Below are 23,287 nucleotides of genomic sequence, written 5' to 3'. Positions count from 1 at the left end.
TGCGCATGCTTCTTTGTGAATTTTATGAGACCTAATATATATACCTAGTGATTTTTGATTTTGTGTATTTTCTGTAGCATTATCTTTTCATTTTATTCGCACATTTTTGTCCACCGTGTACATGGCTGTTGAGTGAAAAGAGTGACATAGGGGCGGGAAACATCGGATGGTGAGAAATCTACTAAAGTTAGGGGCGTTGCGTGAATTTAGTATAACCTCTTCATTGAAGTATATACTTTATTTCTATGTAATCTATGGTAACGTGCATGCGCTTTTATGATTATTACGATGCTAGTTATATACTTAGTAGACAACAAATTCCATAATCTTTAATACTTGTTCATTGTTATAAACAAATGACAAGCAAAGTACTTTTTTCTATATTCATATATGTTATAAATTTATGGAAACAATATAATATTTCTTTCTGCTTATATGTATAATTACTACCCCTTCATCGGTTCGTCATTAGTTTATTTTTCTCCACCATGTATATGACCATAAAGACAGTAGTAGATTATAGAAAGGCATCATATTTGTGGTTCCCCTTTCGTGACTAGTCCTAACTAGTACTTTGTATACTTCATAACTAAGGGTTATCCACAAACGCAGTATAGCGTACACGAAACTGTGTTATATACAGTGATCTTTTATTTTGTACTCTTTGTACACTGTCTTCATCTCAATTATTCGTATAATTCATCCACCGTATACATGATCAATGTGGTTAAAAGCGAGTATAGTGAAACAGCACAAGTAGAAAGAGGGATGTTTCGCGCTCAGTTGAGATGCGCAAAATAACATCATTCTCTCGTGAAATTTACTTATAATTGTAACTTAACCTTTTTATACTCTTCATTTCTATGGTATGAATGATGTATATGTATGTACTGATATTTCTGTTAAATCAATAACTTACAATAAATGATTTATTACGCTTAAACAGAATTAAAAACATTCAAACATTCACTGAAAAACTTATTGCTTATATATGTAAAGTATGTGTTTCATCAATCTGCATTTAATAACCGTATATAGCATCGTTATTATTTTATTAAATTTGGTCACTTAATCAATTATAATATAAGATTTTTATTTTCTGACTATATTTTTATATGTAAACTTTATACATCTTGTAGTTACTAACATGCTAAACACTACTACTATAAATATTTTATAATAACAAATAATACAAATTTTTTATAAATTCCAGAATACCATTTATTGTGTAACAAACAATTGTACCAAGAAACAAAGGAATTGTCATAAAATTTAGGGGAAGGATGTAATAAATAATATAATTAAAGTGCAAATAAAATACTGAAATTGAAATATTATATGATAATTTAATTATCAAATTTCAATCAGCAGATTTAACAAATACAAAATTAGTGGTTTGACTTGTCTATTTTTAATATTACTTGATACAATGGATAGTTATTATGATTCCTTTAGTTTCAATAAACAAACAGCCACCCTATTACGTGGTCTGGGTATACCTGAATTAATACCAGAATTTAGGAAAAGAAATATATCAACTGATATATTGCACGAGCTTAGTACTCAAGAACTGATATTATTAGGTATATTGATAACGTTTTGAGTGTTATTTTTTACAAATACTATTATCTATATATTTTATTAACAGCATAAATCAATGTTCATGTCATGTGTCTAATCTAAAGGATCTTAATACAGGTGTTGATTCTCAAAAGGCTGAAGAAATAAGAAAAGCTTTAAATGTGAAAAAAAGAAGGTCTAGAATTACGCAAACAAATGTTGAAGACAGGTAGAAATAGAAAATTGTTTTATTAGCATATTTATAAACAGTCTCAATTAGTGCAAGTATTTTAATTTGTTTCTATATTTCACACATGAATTTATTATTTCAAGAAATTAAAGAGTAAAATAAAAATTCATATTCCTTGTAATTAATTTGAAAATAAATTATTAAAATATGCTACATTATGTTCTAGGCTTCAGCATTTTCTTGAAATAATTAAACATGGAGAACATCAATTATCTTTGATACAGGCATTTGTGGCATATTGTAGATTAAGGCTCACGAAAGAAAGAATTAACATTTTTATTGATCCTAATAAGTGTTTGAGTGCTTCTGAAGCACTGCCTATATCTGTTAGTGCAACATTGGCAGAAGTAGAAGAAGCACAAAGCAATCTTTCTAATCTTGAAAAATTAATTCTATTGGTATGTTTTCATAAATAAGTATTGTAATATATATCATAATTCAGTATATTTTATTTATGCACTCAAAAATCTAATTATTTAGTTTATACTGTTTACAGTAAAATATAAATTTTGTATTGCATATAATAACATTCAAATTTGAATTATTTTTAGCAGTCACAAGTAAAATCAAATCGCGGTAATAGTCGCCGGATTTGTGTTTTGATTAGTGGATTAGGGGTGGTAACACTTGTATTATTGAAGATATATTTGAGTCGTGTACCTTGATGTAAGCAGAATACAAACATTATGAATAAGTAAATCATCTTCTGTTATTTACAAAACTAATATCAAATCGGAAAATTGTAGCTTTTTTATATTTGTTTTATTTATGTTGTGTAAATAATTAGCACACCAAATAGTATTAAAAACATTTGCTACTAATTAACATTAGTTTTTCTAATCTTAGCTAAATAAGTTGTAAATGAAATAACAATAAATTTTCCTTCTTTTTTAATAACGTTTGGTTCTTCATTCAAGCTCTTTATTCATATAATCTTTACAATTGTAACTTGTAGAAATGATTTTTAATAAATAAATGATGTAGAAATCGAGTCACGTGAAACATCTTCGACCTGATCGAGTGAACGTCGTTACCTCCAGCTGAAGCGCCTCTGTAGAAGGATCCACCCCAAAAAGCGAAGTGGTGGGAGTGAAAAAAGTATCTCGTAGCGCGTGCGCGCTTACATCAGCTACGAGCTTTCAAATTTCAGCTCAGTCGCAATAAGATGGACGGTGGAGCGTACGGTGGAGGAAAGGCTGGAGCCCCTTTCGATCCTATTGCCTTCATACAAAGGCCTCAAGTCATTCTAAGAGCAGTATGCCTGGTAAGTTCTTTCCTCGGAAGTTTTATATGTTACTTTAATTCTCGATGACGTCTTTAGAAATTAAAGGATACGTCGATTTTACGTGACAAGCATTGATTTTAAAGGGTGAACCGCCCCCACCAACCCGACATGATGGGGTTCTATTGATTTTTCGCAAATTCCTGTAATACATCCCATGATATGAGATCCTGTAAAATTTCCTATTGATCTTTTTAACACTTTCTATCTCATCTTTCGAACGATCCTAAACTATAAACTAATTCCGTGAGTTCTTTTAGGCAGACCTTCTGATCGTCATCGGACAAACTTTGTTACATTTTAGATCGTTACACGGCTTTCAACGTAATCGTAGAAATTCAAATTGAAGGGAATGAATTGCAAGGGAACGTTGAAATTCATTTTGGAACAGTCGAATTTAAAAAATTAATTGCAATTTAAATCAAATCTTAATTAAAGTAAACTCTACCATTATTAGCACCTTAAGCTGAAATCATTTTAAAGGGTCACATTTATCTAATAAATCTGTATTTTATATTTAAAAAACGTAGAAATTGAGTTATAAAGATAATAAAATAAGATACAAATTATTTTAGTTATAAAATTTTAATTAACAATAAATGATAGTAGTATAATCATTGGCATGCTTGGTACAGTGATTAAAACTGTATATACCAAAAACTGACCCAAATAATTTTGTATTAATTTGACAAAGTAGGTGATGATAGATCTTTAACAAATGTCAAGAAATATGACCCTGTGCTTTTCTGTCAACTTTTCCAGTGAAATAAATCAATCAGACACATGAATTTTTGAGCATACTATGTTAAGATAAATACATATTTATGTATTAACATATCATTTTCATGAATCCTTACTAAGATCAATTATGTCAATGATTAATAGCCTACTCTATTAATAATTTAATATTTTATGGCAGGAAATGATCATACAATTATTATCATTAATAAACATTATATAAAACACATATTGTTTAATTTCTATAGATAAAATAAACAAAAAATTATTTAACATTATAGCTGTTCGCGATAATTGTGTTCGGATGCATAAGCAACAAGGGATATATAACAAGAACAGACGGAAAAGAGGTGTGTCTCTACAACGAGGACCACAATGCTTGCAATTATGGAATAGGAATTGGAGTTCTTGCATTTCTTGCAAGCATCGGATTCCTTGCCGGGGAATATCTCTTTGAGCAGATGTCCTCTGTGAAAACCAGAAAACATTTTGTTCTTCTTGATTTAGGGTACATCTATTATTTTACTATAACATCTATCACTATTTTCAATATGGTGACAGAAATACAAATAATTTATAACAATGATAATTTAATTATTTTTCAAAACTTTCAAAATTAAAAGATGTTTTTTCAAATGTGTAGAATAATATTATTTTTAATTTAAATTTTGAAGATATAGTGTAAATTATTAGAAACAGTTAAAATATCGAAATTTTATTTTTAGATTTTCAGGCTTTTGGGCATTCCTCTACTTTGTTGGATTTTGTTATTTAACTAATGCCTGGAATAATTCGAAAACACCGGAGGGTAATTATGGAGTAAAAAATGTCCAAAGTGCCATCGCTTTCTCCTTCTTCTCCATTTTTACTTGGGTACAGTAAATAAACATTATTATTCCACGAATCTTTCAAGTTAACTAAATTTATATTTTATGGAATATTTATGACAAATAAAAGTTAGAAATTTTTTTTGAAAAATTAAACAAAATATTTCACTTTCATCAATTTAGGAAGAATAACTTGTCCCTTCACATCATAGCAAATGAAAACACGTTGTTTTCAATGTTTAACAGGCTGGCTGCGCCTGGTTCGCCTTCCAAAGATTCAAACAAGGAACTGACGCCGCTTTTGCGCCAAGTTATGAAGCAGATCCAGTAGGTGGAACAGGATATACAAGCTATCCTGATGCAACTGATACAGGCTATCAGGAGCCACCTTTTGGGCAACAACAGCAACAGCAACAACAGCAGCGGATGCCTGATTTCCGAGCCCCGACTTACTAACCCTCTCACACATAATCTAACGCTATCGGTAAAATAAAATCTATCTCGAATGTAGCGCATAAAAGCCATCATTGATTTGCACATTACAATAAAACTTGAATTAGGATCCTAGAGTTATAAGAATATAAGATTATATATAGGATTCTAGAAATCTGCGGGTTTCTCATGGATATTATTAGATTCAGAAAGTTGTAACAAAAACAAACGTTCTAAAGTAAATGTTTTCCTTAAATTTACATTCTAAGTAGGTGAATCACATAAAGTTAATAGTGCAAATAACAAATATAATTAACAGCATGTAGAATATAATATCTTGTGTCACCTTTGCTTTCAGACACAACGCAAGAAAATTAATAGGAAAACAAGACAGAAGCTCTACGAGGTAATCTTCGATCATCGAGCAATGTCGATAGAGTAAATTTTCATAGTATGGTAACTAGTGATTGAAAAGGGACAAGAAGGCGAGCAAACGAGGGAAACAAAGAAGCAGGCGAGCAGAAGATAAGGAGGAGAGAAAGGGAGAATGTCCATGTGTATCTGTGTGCGTGTGTGTGCGTGTGTACACGTATGAAAGAAAACAGAAAACAATGAATGAATGTGTACAAGCAAAAACAACAAAACGTTACTTGTTAAAACTGTGCTTCTTATTGTTGACCACTTGTAAGTCTTACGCCTAAGGTCAAGTGGCGTAAGCGACGAAGAAAAAAGAAAAAGAAAAAAAAATGGGTTAATCACCCTTGAATACACATATAAAGCGAGATCAAGAAGATAAAAAAGTGTAAGAAAACGGTAGACAGATTAATGGGCACTCTACAAAATTATATATGAAATATAAATATATATATATATATTCAGGTGTGCCGAAAATAGTGCTGTACAAGCGAGAAATGTAAGATTTTGCGCCAGCGAAAGCAATGTAATCTAGACAAAAAGGGTAATTTTCTCTGAGATGTAAGTTTCAGTTTTCCCGGATAAGTTACGATCCAAATTGAAAGCAAACGCAGCTTCGCCATCCTATCATGCATTAACATTCAATCCGTTAACTGAGATAAGCGAGTTACATTACTTCGCCAGAAATCTCTGGTTTTCAGTTTTATCCCCACGCCTATACCAGAAGAACAGGGATTGTTAATACAGGTTCAGAGGGGATAAGTGATTCTTTACTCGCCAAAATGTTAACTAGTTAACAGGTTAACGTCTCACGAACGCACAGCTGCAATTGGCATTTAGTAGAAAGATAACCGAGTGTGAAAAATTATTCTTTCCGTAGTTTGTTCCATGTCAAGCAAGGAATTCTATATTTTTCATTTGTATCGCCGTTTTCAGAACACTGTGTGTATGTACACATATATATGTATACATATTACATATATACATATATGTAATTGTAAACAGATAAAAGATAGCGGCTCTGTAATAATTCTTAAGTAGTTACATGCACATATATTTTACCGTGTTGATATAAACGTGTTCATAGAGAATCGCGGATGCGACTGTACTAACGCTGTAACAAGATCTATCGAAAATTTGAGATTTCGTTGGCGACTGTCGAGTACATTACATCATCTCCATTCTAACTTATTGTATAGAGGCTCTTTAATTTGCGATATGTTGTTATTCGTTAACGCGTTGACTACTAAGCTTAGTTTAATAATTGACAAACTAAAAGAACAAATTTTTAATATTAATTCAATATTGTAAAAAACTTTAATATCTTTGCAGAAAAACGTAAAAATCATTATTATAAAAATATTGATTATAGTCTATGAATTGTAAGAAATTTCATTTTTATATATTTTATATTAGTTATATGTATAAGTTTAAAATAGAAAAATTCTCCATTTTAACAATGGTAGTCGATGCGTTAACGCACCAACGAATTGCAACTATGCTTTTTTATAAAACAACCGATAGTCACGTGTATTTCAATCGGTGATAATTTTGTGCGATCTCAGAAGAAAAGAACGTAATAGTCGTAGTTTATTTATTAAAATTCATTGATGAGATTATTACGTTGTAAACGATGTGATTATTTCATTGTACCAATACAATTAAGGATATAATTGAGAAATTGGGAAAGCAATGGTTCAAGCAATTTTAAGAATGTACAATTGGTAAACTTAATTAAATATTACAAGGGACGAAACAAAGAAGTATATATACTCGGTAAACAACAGATATAACATTTTCTTTTGCAACCTTTCCTTTTCAAATATTATTTTATATGTACATAAGGAACCAGATAAGATATTGAACCATCTTCTTTTCCACCCACTTTCTCAGTGTACTTGATACTATTGTGTTTCTGAAGCAGTTGTAGAACAAAACGCGTAAGATGATTGAATAAGTATTTATAAAGTCTTTTTTTTGTTTCATTGTATCAATTTTTTATTGCTCCAGCATAAAATACCATCTAATAGAGATGTGCGGATGTACCCGTACGTCTTTATTGTTTAGTTATTGTACAAATAATTCTATACCGATCGTGTACTTCTTAATGATAGATGATTTGTACAATCCATTTTTATTCAACTTAAACTGTTGAGTTTTTGTATCAGAAATATTCACGACCAATCGAATAATATTGGAGCGACGTTGAAGAAGAACTTCTACAAATTTTGCGATTAATTGCATGAATATTCTTTGTCTCGTGCTAAGCATACTGCCTCATTGTGATGGCGAATTTAATTAGCTATTTAGAGCAACAAATAAAAATTTGTTTTTATGATCATTTCCACTTTTTGTTCTTTCAAAGCATTAATGTTTTCTTGAGTAGTTACTCGAATTGGTGATTCTTAATGTCCATGTTCCATTCAGATGACAAAACTATGACAAACATAATTAAAAAAAAAAATTAGTAAATAATTTGAAAAAATTTCTAGTATATTTTATAATCATTTTTGTTCATTTTCATTATGAAATGAATGACATAGTGTTGTCATTGTTTTGGATAATCTCCCCTAAAGAGGGGAAAAGATATTCCTGTACAAAGAATATTTTTGTCAAAAAAGTTCAAAATTTTCTTCACACTGAATTTTTACCTAAACTTTACTTTTTCTAACGACAATTATTTACTACTTCACAATGTGAACACTATTCTTGCTGCGGGGGAAGAAAGTACAATGGAATCTTGCTAATTGGTCCTGAAGAAATTTTGAAATTGCCATATAAACGATATTCCTTCTATGCAGATTACCAAAGCTTCGTCTCATTCTGTAGCCTACAAATTCTGTATCTCGTCATTTTGAAATTTTCTAAAATAATAACTTTTAAAATTTGAACACTTTTATATTTCTAAATTTGTCACTAGCATACGTGAAGTCCTTGTGAAGGAAAATCGTTCGACGTTCCACTGAGGGCCATATAGCGAGATTACAGTGTACATATTTATTAAAAATGATATCGATAATTAAATAGTTGTTGTATCGTTGTGATTATACCAGGTGTCTCATTATATCAAAGAGAAAAAAATTTTTGTAAACTATTCCTTCTGTTTTTACAAATTAATTGAAGAAAAATTTCTTTATCTTTATGTAATTAATATTGGTCTTAAATACTAATAATTTTAAAAACTTGTGAGACATCTCGTATATATCGTAGCTATATTTGCATTTGAAGCAGTAAAGATCTGAGTGTTTAGACAGAAGTATAATCATGTAATTAACTATAGATGAAGATGTATGTAATTATTTTTATTCGAGTCGAACGATCGAATGATAGTCAGAAATTAATAATATGATAGCTTCGATTCATTCACTCTGTAACTATGGTCAAATTGCCACGTTCTTGAACCAAAATGAAACTGCGTTTACGCTTAAGGCAAAAAAAAAAAGAATTCCTGAACGAAGCATAAATTACATCATTTTGTCCTTACCCTTTTATTTCAATCATTTGTAGTTCAACAAATACCGTGAAAATCAACGAGAAGACTTAAAATATTATTGCTTGATTTAATTACAATTTTTATATTATTTACAAATATTACTTTTTTAAAGTAGAAGTCACTTCTCGCTGTTTTTCCTTGCATTTAAAAATAATATTTTTTGCGCTATTTTCTAAATTCGTTGTAATATTAGAATTTGTATCATTGACAAGAATAATTTTATTTAATAAATTTTTAGCGCCTAATTAGCCATAGGTAATCGTTGAATTCCCATATTGAAAATTTAAATAGAGCCCAGGACAAAACACTACTATACAATCCTGTTATATTGGTAAGTATATAAAAATTGTAGAAATTGATAATATAAAAAGTTCTAAATGTCTATAACAATGTCTATAAAAGTTCTAAATCTCTAAATTTACTATAGCATCAATTATTTTTAAACTAAAGTTGCAATAATTATACAGTTTTCCAAATTTTAAATAAATTCTACATTCTTCAACCCCCTACTATAGGTTGACAGAGGAATTATTTTGCGTTGAAATTAAAATGTTCACGGTGAAGGAAAATGTGTGAGTAAATCGAAGAATACGAAGCCAGAATGTGATTCTGGGGCTTCATTTGGTCGACAGATCGATCGTTCGTCCAAAGGCAACGTAGAATTACAAAGATTCCATCGGCTCATCCGGTATCAGCAACACCCGCTATGATAAGCCGTGTTACGAAGCCGCCCACATTTCAAATCGGTATCGTGTCTTCATTTTTCATCATTCTTTGGTGCATTAGCGTTGGGTGTGTTTTGTGCTCGATACACTTCCGCATAAAATTAAATTTTTCTTGTGACAGACATCCTTCGTGATGACAACGATTATCTTAACGGTGAACAGTGAACTATAACTGACATGAAGATATTGTTTATATAAGAATTCTTTTTATTTTTAATTACAGAAAGAAATTATGTTTTTTAGAATACGCAAATTGCGCGATAGTGTTTGAAAACGTATGGTGTTCGTTTGCATTCAATTGATTTTACATTGTAATAATAAACGTTTCAAGAATATAAATAATAATTGTGAATTAATATAATTTCTTTCGTAGTTGGCATAAATATTTATCATTTTATAGTTAATTGCAACAATTACGATCGTTGATTTTATTAATTAAAAAGCAAAGAGAATTGAAAGTAATAAAATGAAAATATTCGATAAATTACTTCGTAACGGCAAGAAGAAAAAAAAGAGACACGATTTGAAGAAGAATTCATCGAGAAGAAAACATTATGTGCCTCAAGACAGTTTTCTTCTGGCCGGAAATCAACCTAGAAGTCATAAAAGAAAACACAGGGTAAGTAATGCATTTCTTTATGGGACCTTGATACAATACAAGGTTATACGTCATATGCAAGGTTATATATATAGCACATAATAATATAACATGTGGCTACTTGGTGATATAACGCGAAGCAGTACAATGTGTAATAATACAATACCTTGTATATCTACATTATTTTGGAATTTATCATGTTATAAAAATAAATTTGATTATACCTAATTAATCAAAATGCCGCCCCTTTGATTAGCTACGCTCGTACGGTGAACATTTTGCGGTGACTCTTTTCAGAAACAATCTAAAATCAATTAATTATTTAAACTACTTTGTAATGAATAATCGTACAAAATTTTCAATAAGGTACCAATAATAAACATTATTTAATATGATTGTTAAACTAGGACTACAGTTACAAATACTTAACCAATTAGTTGTCAAATAAATAACGTGAACACATTTTACTTACAATCGTGATTTTTTAGAATAGATATTGAAAGTATACAAATTATCTGTAGAAAAGGTGTAAATAAATCAGTTTTGATTTACTCAATGCGTTGTCATTTTGAAGCAGGGGTATTATGATCGTTCTTGGCGCATATTTTATTTTCGTCTAATAACTCTACGAGTGTTATACTATCCTGATACTGGAGTAACAGCTTCGAGCACATTCCACTAGATGGCGTTGTTCCGTATTTCGAAACAAGAGATTCAAAAGATCAAGATTGATTATTTATTACTTATTGATATCGATATAATAACCCAAATTTATACAAATTCAAATATTTTGTAAAAGTTCATAACAAAACAAAAGTATACTTCAAATAGTAATAAAATAAAAATTTTATTTTAAATACAATTGTTTAACGCATATTTATTTAAAATATAATGATTATCAAACATGATTATAGTTGTAAATAAAAGTTTTGAAAAAATATTGTTTTAAATCGGTTCGTAACTTAAAGCTATCGCTGAAAACTCATACAAAGAAAAGCGTCAATTTAACTGGAATATGACACACCTTGCGAGCAGCTGGAATGTGTCGCTTTGGCTCAGGTATCAGTCTTTTGTGTTCCCTATTCTAATTTACCATGGGATTCACAGGTAGCATAAAATATTTGACGCAATATAAACAAAGACAGTAGAATTGAAAATTAAAAATACTTTTCCTTGTATCATTATAATTTATTAATTTATCAATACAATTATACAAAATTTGGTCGAATAACTTAATCTAGCATCACGCTCTCAAGGTTATAATATGAGCAATAAGAGAGCATATATAAACAAACAAATAAAATAAAACTGATTAAAATCAGGTTTTACTGGTCATACTATTTATTCTATATATATACGCCTGTTTTGCTACTTTCAGCATCTCGTACTAGACTAGTGATAATACGTGCATTCAGTGATTTACGAACACGTGTGTCGAATTCAGATGCAACTTCGATGTAATTATTTTATACGACAAAAAATTAATAATTTATTTCTATACATTTCATGAATATCATAAGAGTTCATTATCTATATTCAAAGTGATTTTATGTTAATAATAAATCTAGTAAAAAATTCAGACAAAATAAATCCGCAAGAATAAATTAAATGTACCTGTTACGTTTTCATGTCAAGCGATTACAATCGCTCACAGTAGTGAACGGTTTAAAGGGCTACCGGGCACAAATGAAACATACCGTTATTTTTATCATTCATCCATTAGTATACCTGTATAGGTCCTGGGATGTGCCTATCTCTTCCCCCAACTTACTAAAATAAATACGAATCCTCCCTATGTAGTTTGAGGTAAGACATAAGATTCTTCACACATTTTCGACACTTTCGAAGCTACAAATTCCCAAGGTTATTTTCAAAGGTTATTTGATTATGCGTAAAAAAGGGATCGCACTATTGGTAAGGCTAGGTACCAGGACCGCCCCATAAAATAATCCTAGTATCACATGGTATGGAGTTACAAAAATTGATTGATTGAAATCGACGAGTAACTGTTGGTGTTCCGTGCATTACTGAATATGAAAAGTATGGAATAAATAGCAAATACATACTATACATATACAATGACGATCTTCATCCCTGGAGATCGGGCCCATCACTAGGGAAGCCAAAAACCGGTGTGCAGGCACGCGCATGTTTTACGCTCCCCCACCATTCCCCGGTCCCCTGGCGCAGGTCCTGATTCCCCACCACTTCCAACTTCTTCACGACGCGTTCACTCGAGCAAGCTCTGTACTCTTCCTCGTAGCCGCCAAGCCCGTTTCTCATCCGATTTGCGTCGACCTGCCGCTTGCTGTAGCCAAGCCACGCTCGAATCCTACGAACAAGAATTTTCCGACGCGTACAGTCTGCCTTTTATTCGCACGACTTTCCCAGTGTCTCTTGTCGTGATCTCTCAATTATGTGAAACAAACTGTACACGCAAAGTTTTTCAGTGAGGATTATACGTGGAATATTGGTGGATGTTAAAAAGTTATGCTAGTGCTGTTTGGAATGCCGATACGTGGATTAAGAATTTTCTACTGTAAACACTGTACGTCTTACGGGCACAGATGAAAATCCGATCCACCATAATCGTGAGGAATTTTTTACATATTTTACAACGCTAAACGTCATAATTTATTTTTCTTCGAAGAAGGATATTCAAGTTTGATACATTTTTACGTCGTGGATAATTTCTTTCTTTTTCATTTGAATTTTTTTGTTTCCCCATACTTAGGAAACTAAATATAAAGTTCCATTTTTGGCTCGATTTGTGAAACGTTAGCTAAGGAATTTCGTACAATAGGTCGTGCTAGTATTTATAATGGAATTTTTCAACGTGAACGATCGCAGAATATTTTAATTCCTATTGAAATAAGTTTTCATACCTGTGTGAAACTATTGGCCGAGGGGAATCTATGGTAAAAGCATTCCGTTGAAGGATGCGGAAGTTACAATACTTTGCTTTTTTAAAAGTTCTCATAGTCCTTCTTTCCATTGGTCGAGGGTGACTCGGATGATTGGAATTCGTTCTCTGCTGACAACATGATAGTGATTTTTCGTGTGCAGCCAGATCTCTTTCTTCCCCCCATAATTTCCCACTTGTTGAGAATGCACAAGTGTATGTATATGTATGTACAATGATTCAACTTGTCCCTTTGTAGATCTGTATATAGATCTGTATGTGTAGATCCAGATCAGGTTTGGAAAATGGAAGATCGAATATAAAAGCATGGAAACATGCAACCTGACTGTTTTCCAAGCAACAAGTAGCACGCCGAGTATCCTTAAATTGAAAACAACTTTTAAAATCTGATGAAGTCAATCAAATTAAAATTCTCATCTTTGTATAGTTGAGATAATGGAAAGAAGGATAAAAATTATGATAATTTTTTTAAATTAGAGGTCAACATCTATTCAAATTTTTTTCCCGTTTATCCGAAATAACCCTAGAAAGACCAGGAGTGGGGGAGAGGAATTTATAAAGGTAGGATTCAAATCCACCCCTTAGCTTAAGGTTAACTTGCAGTAGGCTCATATTGGATTAGATCAATGAACATTGAGTTAAGATAGTAGGTTAGATTATTCATATTAAATTAAGATAGGCCAGATTAGGTTAGATTAATTGCATTTATTTAATTGATATATTGGGTTATATAGACGATAAGATGGATTAAGTACATTTGTATTAGATTAGAGTAGATTTACTGAAATTACAGGTTGAGTTAGACCTATTCAGGTTAGGTTGGATTAAATCAGATGAGGTTAGAGTATCTATATTAAACGAGCTAAGTTATAAAGTATATTGTGTTAGGTCGAATTTATTCAGTGAGATCTGCTGGACTTTATTATACGTAATTACCAAAATTAGTATGCGTGTTACAAGTTTCCTTCCGGGGTTAATGTTTCCGAAGATCGAGTTGGAAACGAGAATCAGTATAAATTTAAAAATGACTTGTTCAAATATATTGTATAAACTTCTTCTTAGTACACATTCTAAAATAATTTTTCGAAACGTGTCCTCTCGTTTTACGTACGATTTTATAAATTTTCAGTTGTTTATGATAGAAGATAATGGACACCGGTGATAGACTCAGAATTGGTGCAGTCAGCAAGGTGCAAAAAGGCTAAATAAGTAGTTCAGGAAAGAAGTTTTCAATTTCGTAATAAAAATTCTACTCAACAATACAAACTTTGTTTCTTGTTTTTTTCATTGAAAAATGAAACATTCGTTTGGAAATGTAAGTAGTAACGTTTATTAAATACGCACAATTCCATAGAAGGAAGTCAGTCGCTGAACTGTAATAAAAGATTGAAGCGAATGAAGGAAAGAGAAAGGAAATCGAAATTAATGCAATAGTAATTAGATGAAACGTTCAAGATCAATGAAGAAACTCCGTGCGTAAAATATGGAATTAGAACGATGAAGAAAGTGAAGGTCTGAGCACTCGAAAGGAAAATGAAATTCCATAACTGTGCGTTGCTTTGAATTGTCCGCATGTTGAACGCCAGCTCATCGCGCGGAACGCAACGCGATTGGGAAAACTCTTTCGTTAGAAATGAGGTCGTGCGATCCCCCGGAATAAAATATCGTAGTACCGCTTACCATTAGAGTACAAAGTATCGTAGGATTGAACAAAAAAAAAAAGAAAATAATTGTTGGATGTATCTAGGATGCATGTGGGATTGCTAGCTCCTACGCCGATGCTTGCTACGCCTGTGCGCCGGAAAACTTCGCCAGAACGTTTGCCTATTTTATTTTTCTAATAGATTCGCAATTGCAGTACATTTTCCCTTTTCAATTGGTAAGACAAATACTTGAGAAAGAAAATGAGAATTTATTGTTACAAAATTTGCCAAAAATGGGTATTTTGTGAACAAGAAAAATATAGATGAAAAGAAGAAAAGATATCGATAGAAAATGCTTCATCAGACGTGTTAAAAAGGAAAACGTCGGATTTTCGAAACGAAGTTTTCCGAAATGGATAGAAACGATAACAATGTGAGTGTCGGGAATTCGGGAAATCCCCCGAATTCGTCTTCGACGACTCACGGTATTCTTCACAATACTTCCGGCGGAACTGATATACAGGTGCGAATTATACATTTTGCAGAAATAAATGATTCATTGAAATGTTATCCTTATCTTATATTACTGGCATTATTGCTTTTAAAAGATAAATACTGAGTTTTGTCTTAATTTATACTTCCTAGTATTTTAGCATTATATAGTTATAACTCTATATTAAAATGTTAAACATTTATTTCTATGAAAGCAACAAATTTTGGGAGAAGTCCCATGCTCTATACTTTAAATGATAAACTGATAAAGCAAATTTTATAATAAAAACTGATGTCTAATACAATCGTTATTTACTAGATTTAATATTTAACAGTCAATCTGCAATAAAATGTGGTTCACGATTAGAGTAAAGTTAAGTATTTGTTAAGTAGAATAAGAATCCTGTTAAAGAGAACCCTTAGAATTTTCATCCAATTAGTGTTTCGCTTGTTTTCTCACATTCTTATCTATTGGCAAAGGAATGAGTTCATTGGAACTTTATAAGAAACAGAGTTCTTCATCAATGTATAAGTCATACTATCATGAGGTGAATATTAGTGTGATTGTTAATTAAATTTTGATTAGTATATGCATTTATTTAATATTAACCTTGCTGTCTAGAAATGGGATTTCATTTACAATACAAGACCGAAATGCAAAACTAAATTGAATATATACACAAATTGTAACCAAGTTTAAAAACTTATTTTTATGTAACAATTCTTTAGAATGGGGACAGAGGATGGGAGGTCCATCATGTTACTGTTACCCGAGTTCCTGGTTATGGATTTGGGATTGCTGTTTCTGGAGGTCGTGATAATCCCCATTTTACCAATGGTGATCCTGCCATTGCAATTTCTGATGTTCTAAAGGCTGGTCCAGCTGAAGGAAAATTGCAGTAAGAAAATTTAATAGAATAATTATAGACATAAAACAATGATTTTATAAATCAGAGAATAATTTATTCAATTACTAAACACAATTATTAAATTTATTTTAGAGTAAATGATCGTATAATATCTGCAAATGGAATATCATTGGAAGGTGCTGATTATGGGGCAGCAATTCGTGTTCTTAGAGATTCAGGATCAACAGTCTTATTGGTTGTGAAACGTAGAGCTTTGTCAAATTCTTCTAATACTCTGGGAAACTCTACTCTTCAGAGTCATCGATTGACACTTACAAGAAACAATAAGAAGGATGGTGAGCTATATTTTTTTCTGTTCTCTTTGAGTTACTTCCATTTACTAGATACAATTCTTATAACGTTTTTTATTCTGGTTCTAGATTTTGGAATTGTTCTTGGTTGCCGTCTGTATGTGAAAGAAGTAACTCGCGAGAATACAGGAGTAAAGCCTGGGGATGTTTTAACTCGAATTGGCAGTGTAGCTACAGATAACATGAGTTTGAAAGAAGCTAAGAAATTAATGGATCAGTGTAAAGATAGACTGTCAATTGTAGTAACTCGAGATAATTCCTGCTGTCACGTTCAACAGCAAGCTAAAAGTGAGACTGGGGAGTATCTTTCTGGGACAACCAGTTACAGTAGTCAAAATTTGTATGTTCCACCGCCAACAAGGCAACCCATAGAAGACAAGAGTAATCTTGTTCCTAGGGGTCGAGCTAGAGGACCATTAATGGATGTTTCTCTTAGTCAGTTGGATCTTCCTGCTACTCCTACTGTGGATCCTCCAAGACCACCACCTCCTAGACCAGAGGGTATGATCATACATAACAAATATCTTAAAGTTTATTATGGTGTTGTATCTATAAAAGTACCAATTTTTACAGATTATTATAGCACAAGAAGGCAACTGTATGATGATGATTTATCTAGGAACAAACTTCCAATGTATGATATACTTTATAATATACTTTCTGTTCTCACTGAAGGTAATGGAAAAAATGAAAAAGTTTGTTAATTATTCTAGGCCAGATCCTCGGTTTATTACCTTCCAAAAAGAAGGCTCAGTAGGTGTTCGTTTAAGTGGCGGAAATGAAACCGGTGTTTTTGTAACAGCTGTTCAAGCAGGAAGTCCAGCCTCTCTTCAGGGTTTACAACCTGGAGATAAAATTTTGAAGGTAACGATTATTGTATTCTCTTTAAAATAAATGAACACTCCGATTTTGATGCATATCATGTACACGTATCAAACAATTGCAGATCAATGATATGGATATGAAAGGAGTAACAAGGGAAGAAGCTGTCCTTTTCTTGCTCAGCCTACAAGAACAAATAGACTTGATCGTTCAACATCGACGACAAGAGTACGATCAAGTAGTAGCGTCTGGGAAGGGCGATTCTTTTCACGTAAAGTAAGTGGATCATAAAGTAAATATAAATGTTATGCGACTCCTGTTTTTAACTTGTGTCCGTTCAATATTACAGAACACACTTTCATTATGAGCAACCTCAAAAAGGTGAAATGAGTTTCCGTAGCGGAGACGTTTTTCATGTAGTGGATACGCTGCACAATGGAGTTGTTGGTTCGTGGCAAGTCTTCCGTATTGGTAGGAACAATCAGGAAGTACAGAAAGGGATTATACCGAATAAAGCTCGAGCTGAAGAACTAGCTACAGCACAATTCAATGCTACGAAGAAGGAAATGAGTGCCAGTGAAAGCAGGGGTAGCTTCTTTAGGAGAAGAAGAAGCAGTCACAGGCGTTCGAAATCTCTCGGCAGAGTAAGTTTCTTCTTTCATTAGCCTGATTAAATTGGAACCAGGATTAGGCCTCAATTCTCCAGTTTCCGATTTCCCAAGATTATATTATAGACAATTATTACTATTTTTGTTTTCTAGGATCACTGGGACGATGTAGTGTTTTCAGATAGTGTTAGCAAATTTCCAGCCTACGAAAGAGTAATTCTTCGACATCCGGGTTTTGTTAGACCCGTCGTGCTGTTTGGACCTGTTGCGGATCTAGCCAGGGAAAAACTTTTAAAAGACTTTCCTGATAAATTTACATCTCCGCGTGAGTAAATAAGCCTTTAGCAGATATTTAATATTTAAACTTAAAAATAATTCTTGTTTTCACAGAAATGGAGAACCAACTGGACGATAACGTTGGAAAAAACACGAAATCGTCAGGTATCATTCGACTGAGCGCAATCAGGGAAGTAATGGATCGTGGGAAACACGCTTTATTAGATATTACTCCAAACGCGGTGGATCGATTGAATTACGCGCAATTCTACCCTATAGTTATTTTTCTAAAAGCTGAAACGAAACAAATTATTAAAGAAATGCGTGCTGGAATTCCTAAGTAAGTAAACTCACCGAATACAATGCACAATGAACAATTCAGTAAATAAAAAGGATTATAAATTTTCCTCCAGATCGGCACATAAAAGTAGTAAAAAACTTCTGGAACAATGTCAGAAACTAGATAAAATTTGGGGCCATATCTTCAGCGCAGTGATTACACTGACAACACCGGAAGCTTGGTATCGAAAACTAAGAGAGCTGATCGATCGACAACAGCAGGGATTACTTTGGATGAGTCAAACCAAGGTAAACATATTCTTTAGGTCTATAAATATTGGCGTAACTAGAATTTTTGTCCGAAGTGGGTCAAATCCAATAATTAAAATAATCGAGTTTGATGGAGTTATTTTTCTTTTCTTCAAATTGAACAAGACTTGATTTAAAAACTAGGGGAAACTGAAGTATCGCAAAGATAATGGAAGGATTGAGATTGCATCGCTGAAATTATTTTATAATAATTTATTATAGCCATATGGTCGACAAATGACGTGGGAGCCATGCCATTCTTCCGGCGAACCTCGTGATTTACCTCCTCCTCCTCTACCCCCGCCGATTTCAAAGGATATCGTGTATCATGACGTGAACGAAAATGACACGTATCACACGGACAAATTGTTTTCATTACCTTCTTATCCGTCTTTAGCTTCTGACGTTGTCCGTGAGCAATTTTTCGGCTACATATAAATCCCCGCTTCTCCTAACAGGTGTCTTGATTATCAAATAATTACATTTATTGCTAAACCAGTTTGCATCAGTTTGTAAAATGAAAATACTTTTCTTTTTTCAATTCTTTATTTAAGTTTAATTCTTGTATACTTTCTGATAATTTTTGTTAAAACAAATATTAGTCAATGTTTTAGTATATTGAACTAAATATGTTAAACTTTTGTTACAGTAGTGTCTTCAGATATTCAAGGCACCTTATACTTTACTGATTAATTTAATTTGCATGGCTACATTATTTCATAGCTTTATATTATTGTACATTATAAGGCAAATAATCGCATAATATGTTTAATGTCCTGTAAGTATTTAAATACTAGTCAGTATGGCCAAGAAGAAAATTTTATAATTTTATATGTATGAAAAAGATGACTTTAAAATAAAGTTTTAAAGCGTTCTTTTTAGCAATAGATTAATGGGGAAATCACGAGGAATGTATGATTCTAATTTATGGTTTCGTTAAACAATAAAATTAATCACATTTTTGTTTCTCACTTCATCTGTTGACAGAATTTAATGTATTATTCTCCCAAAATAATACAGTTTTTCTAGAAAGTTAAAAGCAACGTCATACAAAATTTCTTTTGATAAGAAATTTTTATGAAATGTCCAAAAACAGAGTGGAGAATGCGTTAACTTTTAAGCGAATAAATTCAAAATATGTCATTGAATAAATAATGCGCTAAACTTGACGACAATTTTCAATCAAATTAATCTCATAAAGATTCTGTTCATCATTCATCCTTCATTTTATTTTTGCAAAACTAACAGAATGTTTGCTGGTATTGTATGTTTTCGCTGTCATATCCGGGTTTTCCTAAGCTGAGTAATCATTTATTTTTTAATTTTCCCAAATAAAAAATGAACAAGGTACATAAAAATATCCTCAATTGGGAACATTAGAAGCATTTTGTAAATCAGTTCAATTTATATCTGCCCTGTAATCTTGAAAGTACCTTAACTTTAAGAATTAAGCTTAACCAAATGGCAAGTATTTGTTCTTCGTTTACATTTTAACCCTTTCAGATACAATTATTTATTTATAAAATATTTGCAAGTACTTTATAAAATTATTGATGATAATGTATTTTGTATTTCTTCAATATCTTATTATGAGTGAAAGTAAGGAAAATCTGAAAGAGTTAAATAGAACATAAACCTCTGTAATGTGTTGTCCTCTGTGTCCTGCGATGATAGCCGGAAGAAGCACTCTCGGATGACTTCCTATTCCCGATGACATCTCGCCTCTCCTATGCTTCCTCCCCGGAGAGTGACTTGGAACTCAGTCCGGCACCAGCTTTACCAGGTGCTCTGGGTGCACCTTCTAGATTGAAAAGCAGCTCAGATCCAAGTATTGCAACACAAGACGATATCGCTGCACCACCACCATACTCAACCACTTACCAGGTAATTTTACCACATTATTGCAGAGAACAGTGTCTGTCTATCTACACAGACGTTTTCACGATTCTGAAAGTCTGAAATATTTATATATTTTTCCAGCAATCGTTTGAACAACCAAAAAGGAGATCACAGGGAGGAATGGGAGATGGAAAGTACGGATTCTCGTTATCAGGTCAAGTTAGCAATCAGTCAGGATCACCCGAGTATCTAGGTGGTTCGTTCGAACCAAGATCATCTCATCACAGTCCTCCTGATTTACCTCCACGAGTGGATCGAAACGCAAAACCCACTAATCAGCAACAACAGCAACAACAAAGAAACACAATTGGAAGATCTGCTCAGGAACGATTGCTTAATAAAACAGATTCGGTTCTGGATGTTGCAAATTACATAAATGCGACACCACATAAAGCTAATGCCACGTCATCGCTCGAAAGAGCTCAGCCAAAAGCCGTAAGGATTACATACCTTCAAATCTTTTTATTGATAGTGAATGCTACGCTGGTTTCATTTTTGTAGGGAAGCTATGATAGCATGTCTTCGTATGATTCCTATAATAACACAAACGGGAATGCTAGTTATGGAGCACCAGGTTTAAATACATCGACTGGTCGATTGGGTCCAAATGTACCTGACGATTTAAAAAGTAGCGGTGCACCAGCCAGGTCGCATGATCCTTACAGATTTACTAGATCGACAGCACAACCGATCCCTAGCCACGATTCGCAACCACGTACTGATTATGCCAAATACAGGTGTGCATTTGTTGTAGTATTTTTATATGGGAAACTAGTTTCTAATTATACAAATACAGTGCACTCTAGCTATATGACTAAGCTTGATTTTAAAGATGACTAAATTTGAAATAACTCGCTGCATGTCATATAGCAAGAGTCCACAGTATAGCGTATGTCTTTAGAAAACGTAAAATTGAATATTTAGAAGATACGTTGACTGTGAAACTATTTTTTGAAGACTTCTATGCAAAATCATTTTTGTAATTGAAGAAAGATATTTTCTAAATTAGACTTCATGAATATTTTACAAATTTTTTAAATAACTTAAGCATTTTATTCTTTCCCTTTTTTATTTTTCTTTTAGACTGACAACACGAAAACCTCGACCGTTGAGGAGAACTTGTAGAATTTATATTTCTAGCCGTGATACATTAGTTTGAATTTTTTGTTGCATTGTAAATTTTTCTTTGTCTGCAAAATTATCCTTAGAGGAATTTTATTTAGTAATTGAATTCATTTTCTCTATGTATTATATTTTTTTCCATTATTTATTTACATCATTAAGTATTATTTTACAGGTAGCTTGTACCTATTTAAAGCAACAATGTTAACAAGTTTTATGTTTTCTTTTTAATATTATTTGATACCCTTATGATCCTGTAAGCTAGAATATTTTGCTTTATATATTGTAGCCGCACAACCGATTACAAATCAATCACACTTCCACAAAATAAACCTGGAGGATCATACAAACCCATACCGCCTCCAAAACCAAAAAACTATAGACCACCCCAAGCAAACTTAGCACAATCAGAGAATAATGGAAATGAAGGGAATAATACTCATCAACATTCGAAAAGTTATTCTATTGCTACATCTCATGTAAGTAACAACTAATAACTGAAGAATGTGAAAATAATTGTAAGTTTAAATACCTAGGTACTGGAATAAACAAAATTAGTACAAGAATTTTGCAAATTCTTTTTAGGTAGAAGGCAGTAATAACGCGCAACGCAACAGTGGACAGTATTATTATAATATTCCACCTCCAAATAGACATGATTCAAATCTTGGAAATTCTCACCATAATTTGAGCCATCTTTCAACACCTGCTCATAATCATAGTCTGAGTCATACACATGCACATTGTAGCCCACCGATGTCAACTCATAGTCATAGTAATAGTGCCAGTCAGTTGAGCCTTGGTCTCTCGCATAATAGAAACAACGTTAATCATAATGGATTTGTTGTAAACAATGGTCACAGTGGACCTACACAAAGTTTTCCAACTAGTCCAGGGCATAATCGAGAACCGAGTGGGCTAGATCTCGCTGGAAGTAGGGAACAAAGAGGAAGTGCCTTTGAACTTTATCGCAAACCTGTACATCATTACAGTGCAAGGTAACATTCAAATTTTTGTAATTGTCAAAGTAATTAATTAAGTTGATTAATAATGGCTTATTAATAGAAAATGTACTCGTTATTACAGTTAACATGCGCAAGGGATTTGTAATTAAATAATGAGAAAGAAAATCAACGGAAGATTTTAATTTTATTAACTTGAAATGGACATTCGACATTGTAGAAATCTAAATATCGTAATAGAAATGATTAGTGATAAACAATAAGAATTTCAGAAAGGATGTCAATTCTCAAGAAAGAGTTAGTTAAGAACTATAACATTGAATTTGTTTCGTTTTTCCACTCTGATTTTGTATATACAATTTTAATAAAAAAAATATATAACAAAGTTTTGCAGAAATAATTGTTGAATAAATG

At 32.3% G+C, this 23,287-nt stretch overlaps 2 protein-coding genes and 1 long non-coding RNA gene across 9 annotated transcripts; 2 read left to right on the top strand and 1 right to left on the bottom strand.

Moving 5' to 3' along the window:
- The first annotated feature begins 655 nt into the window (after positions 1–655).
- On the top strand, positions 656–7,844 carry Syngr (synaptogyrin). Its single transcript, XM_076535974.1, has 9 exons — positions 656–998; positions 1,214–1,583; positions 1,699–1,789; positions 1,977–2,208; positions 2,961–3,074; positions 4,112–4,338; positions 4,556–4,703; positions 4,904–5,141; positions 5,448–7,844. Exons 2-8 carry the CDS (start codon positions 1,430–1,432, stop codon positions 5,111–5,113), a joined length of 1,176 nt encoding a protein of 391 aa, XP_076392089.1. The 5' UTR covers positions 656–998; positions 1,214–1,429; the 3' UTR covers positions 5,114–5,141; positions 5,448–7,844.
- On the bottom strand, positions 7,475–12,379 carry LOC143265212 (uncharacterized). The gene is made up of 5 exons (XR_013039446.1): positions 11,934–12,379; positions 10,792–11,849; positions 10,544–10,623; positions 10,210–10,314; positions 7,475–9,893 (listed from the first exon to the last, which is right to left on the bottom strand). It is a non-coding gene; the product is annotated as an uncharacterized LOC143265212 (long non-coding RNA).
- pyd (zonula occludens-like protein polychaetoid) lies at positions 9,892–23,258 on the top strand. Of its 7 annotated transcripts, XM_003705182.3 has the most exons (18): positions 12,529–12,910; positions 14,372–15,408; positions 16,107–16,276; positions 16,379–16,581; positions 16,666–17,097; positions 17,170–17,230; positions 17,310–17,460; positions 17,543–17,694; positions 17,768–18,062; positions 18,180–18,351; positions 18,417–18,642; positions 18,716–18,890; positions 20,565–20,774; positions 20,871–21,224; positions 21,291–21,526; positions 22,201–22,390; positions 22,497–22,909; positions 22,998–23,258. In XM_003705182.3, the coding sequence occupies exons 2-18, from the start codon at positions 15,298–15,300 to the stop codon at positions 22,999–23,001; spliced, it is 3,555 nt and encodes a 1,184-aa protein (XP_003705230.2). In that variant the 5' UTR covers positions 12,529–12,910; positions 14,372–15,297; the 3' UTR covers positions 23,002–23,258. The 7 variants fall into 7 exon arrangements, with proteins under 7 accessions (XP_012145142.1, XP_076392039.1, XP_076392043.1 ...); XM_012289752.2 differs by lacking the exons at positions 12,529–12,910; positions 14,372–15,408 and adding an exon at positions 9,892–10,340; XM_076535926.1 differs by having other exon boundaries at positions 12,528–12,867; positions 16,666–17,230.
- The last annotated feature ends 29 nt before the right edge of the window (positions 23,259–23,287 follow it).

The sequence above is a fragment of the Megachile rotundata genome, chromosome 10, assembly GCF_050947335.1.
Source record: "Megachile rotundata isolate GNS110a chromosome 10, iyMegRotu1, whole genome shotgun sequence".
Lineage (NCBI taxonomy): Eukaryota > Metazoa > Arthropoda > Insecta > Hymenoptera > Megachilidae > Megachile > Megachile rotundata.
Note: the sequence above shows the minus strand (reverse complement) of the source record. Positions and strands in the feature narration are given on the sequence as shown.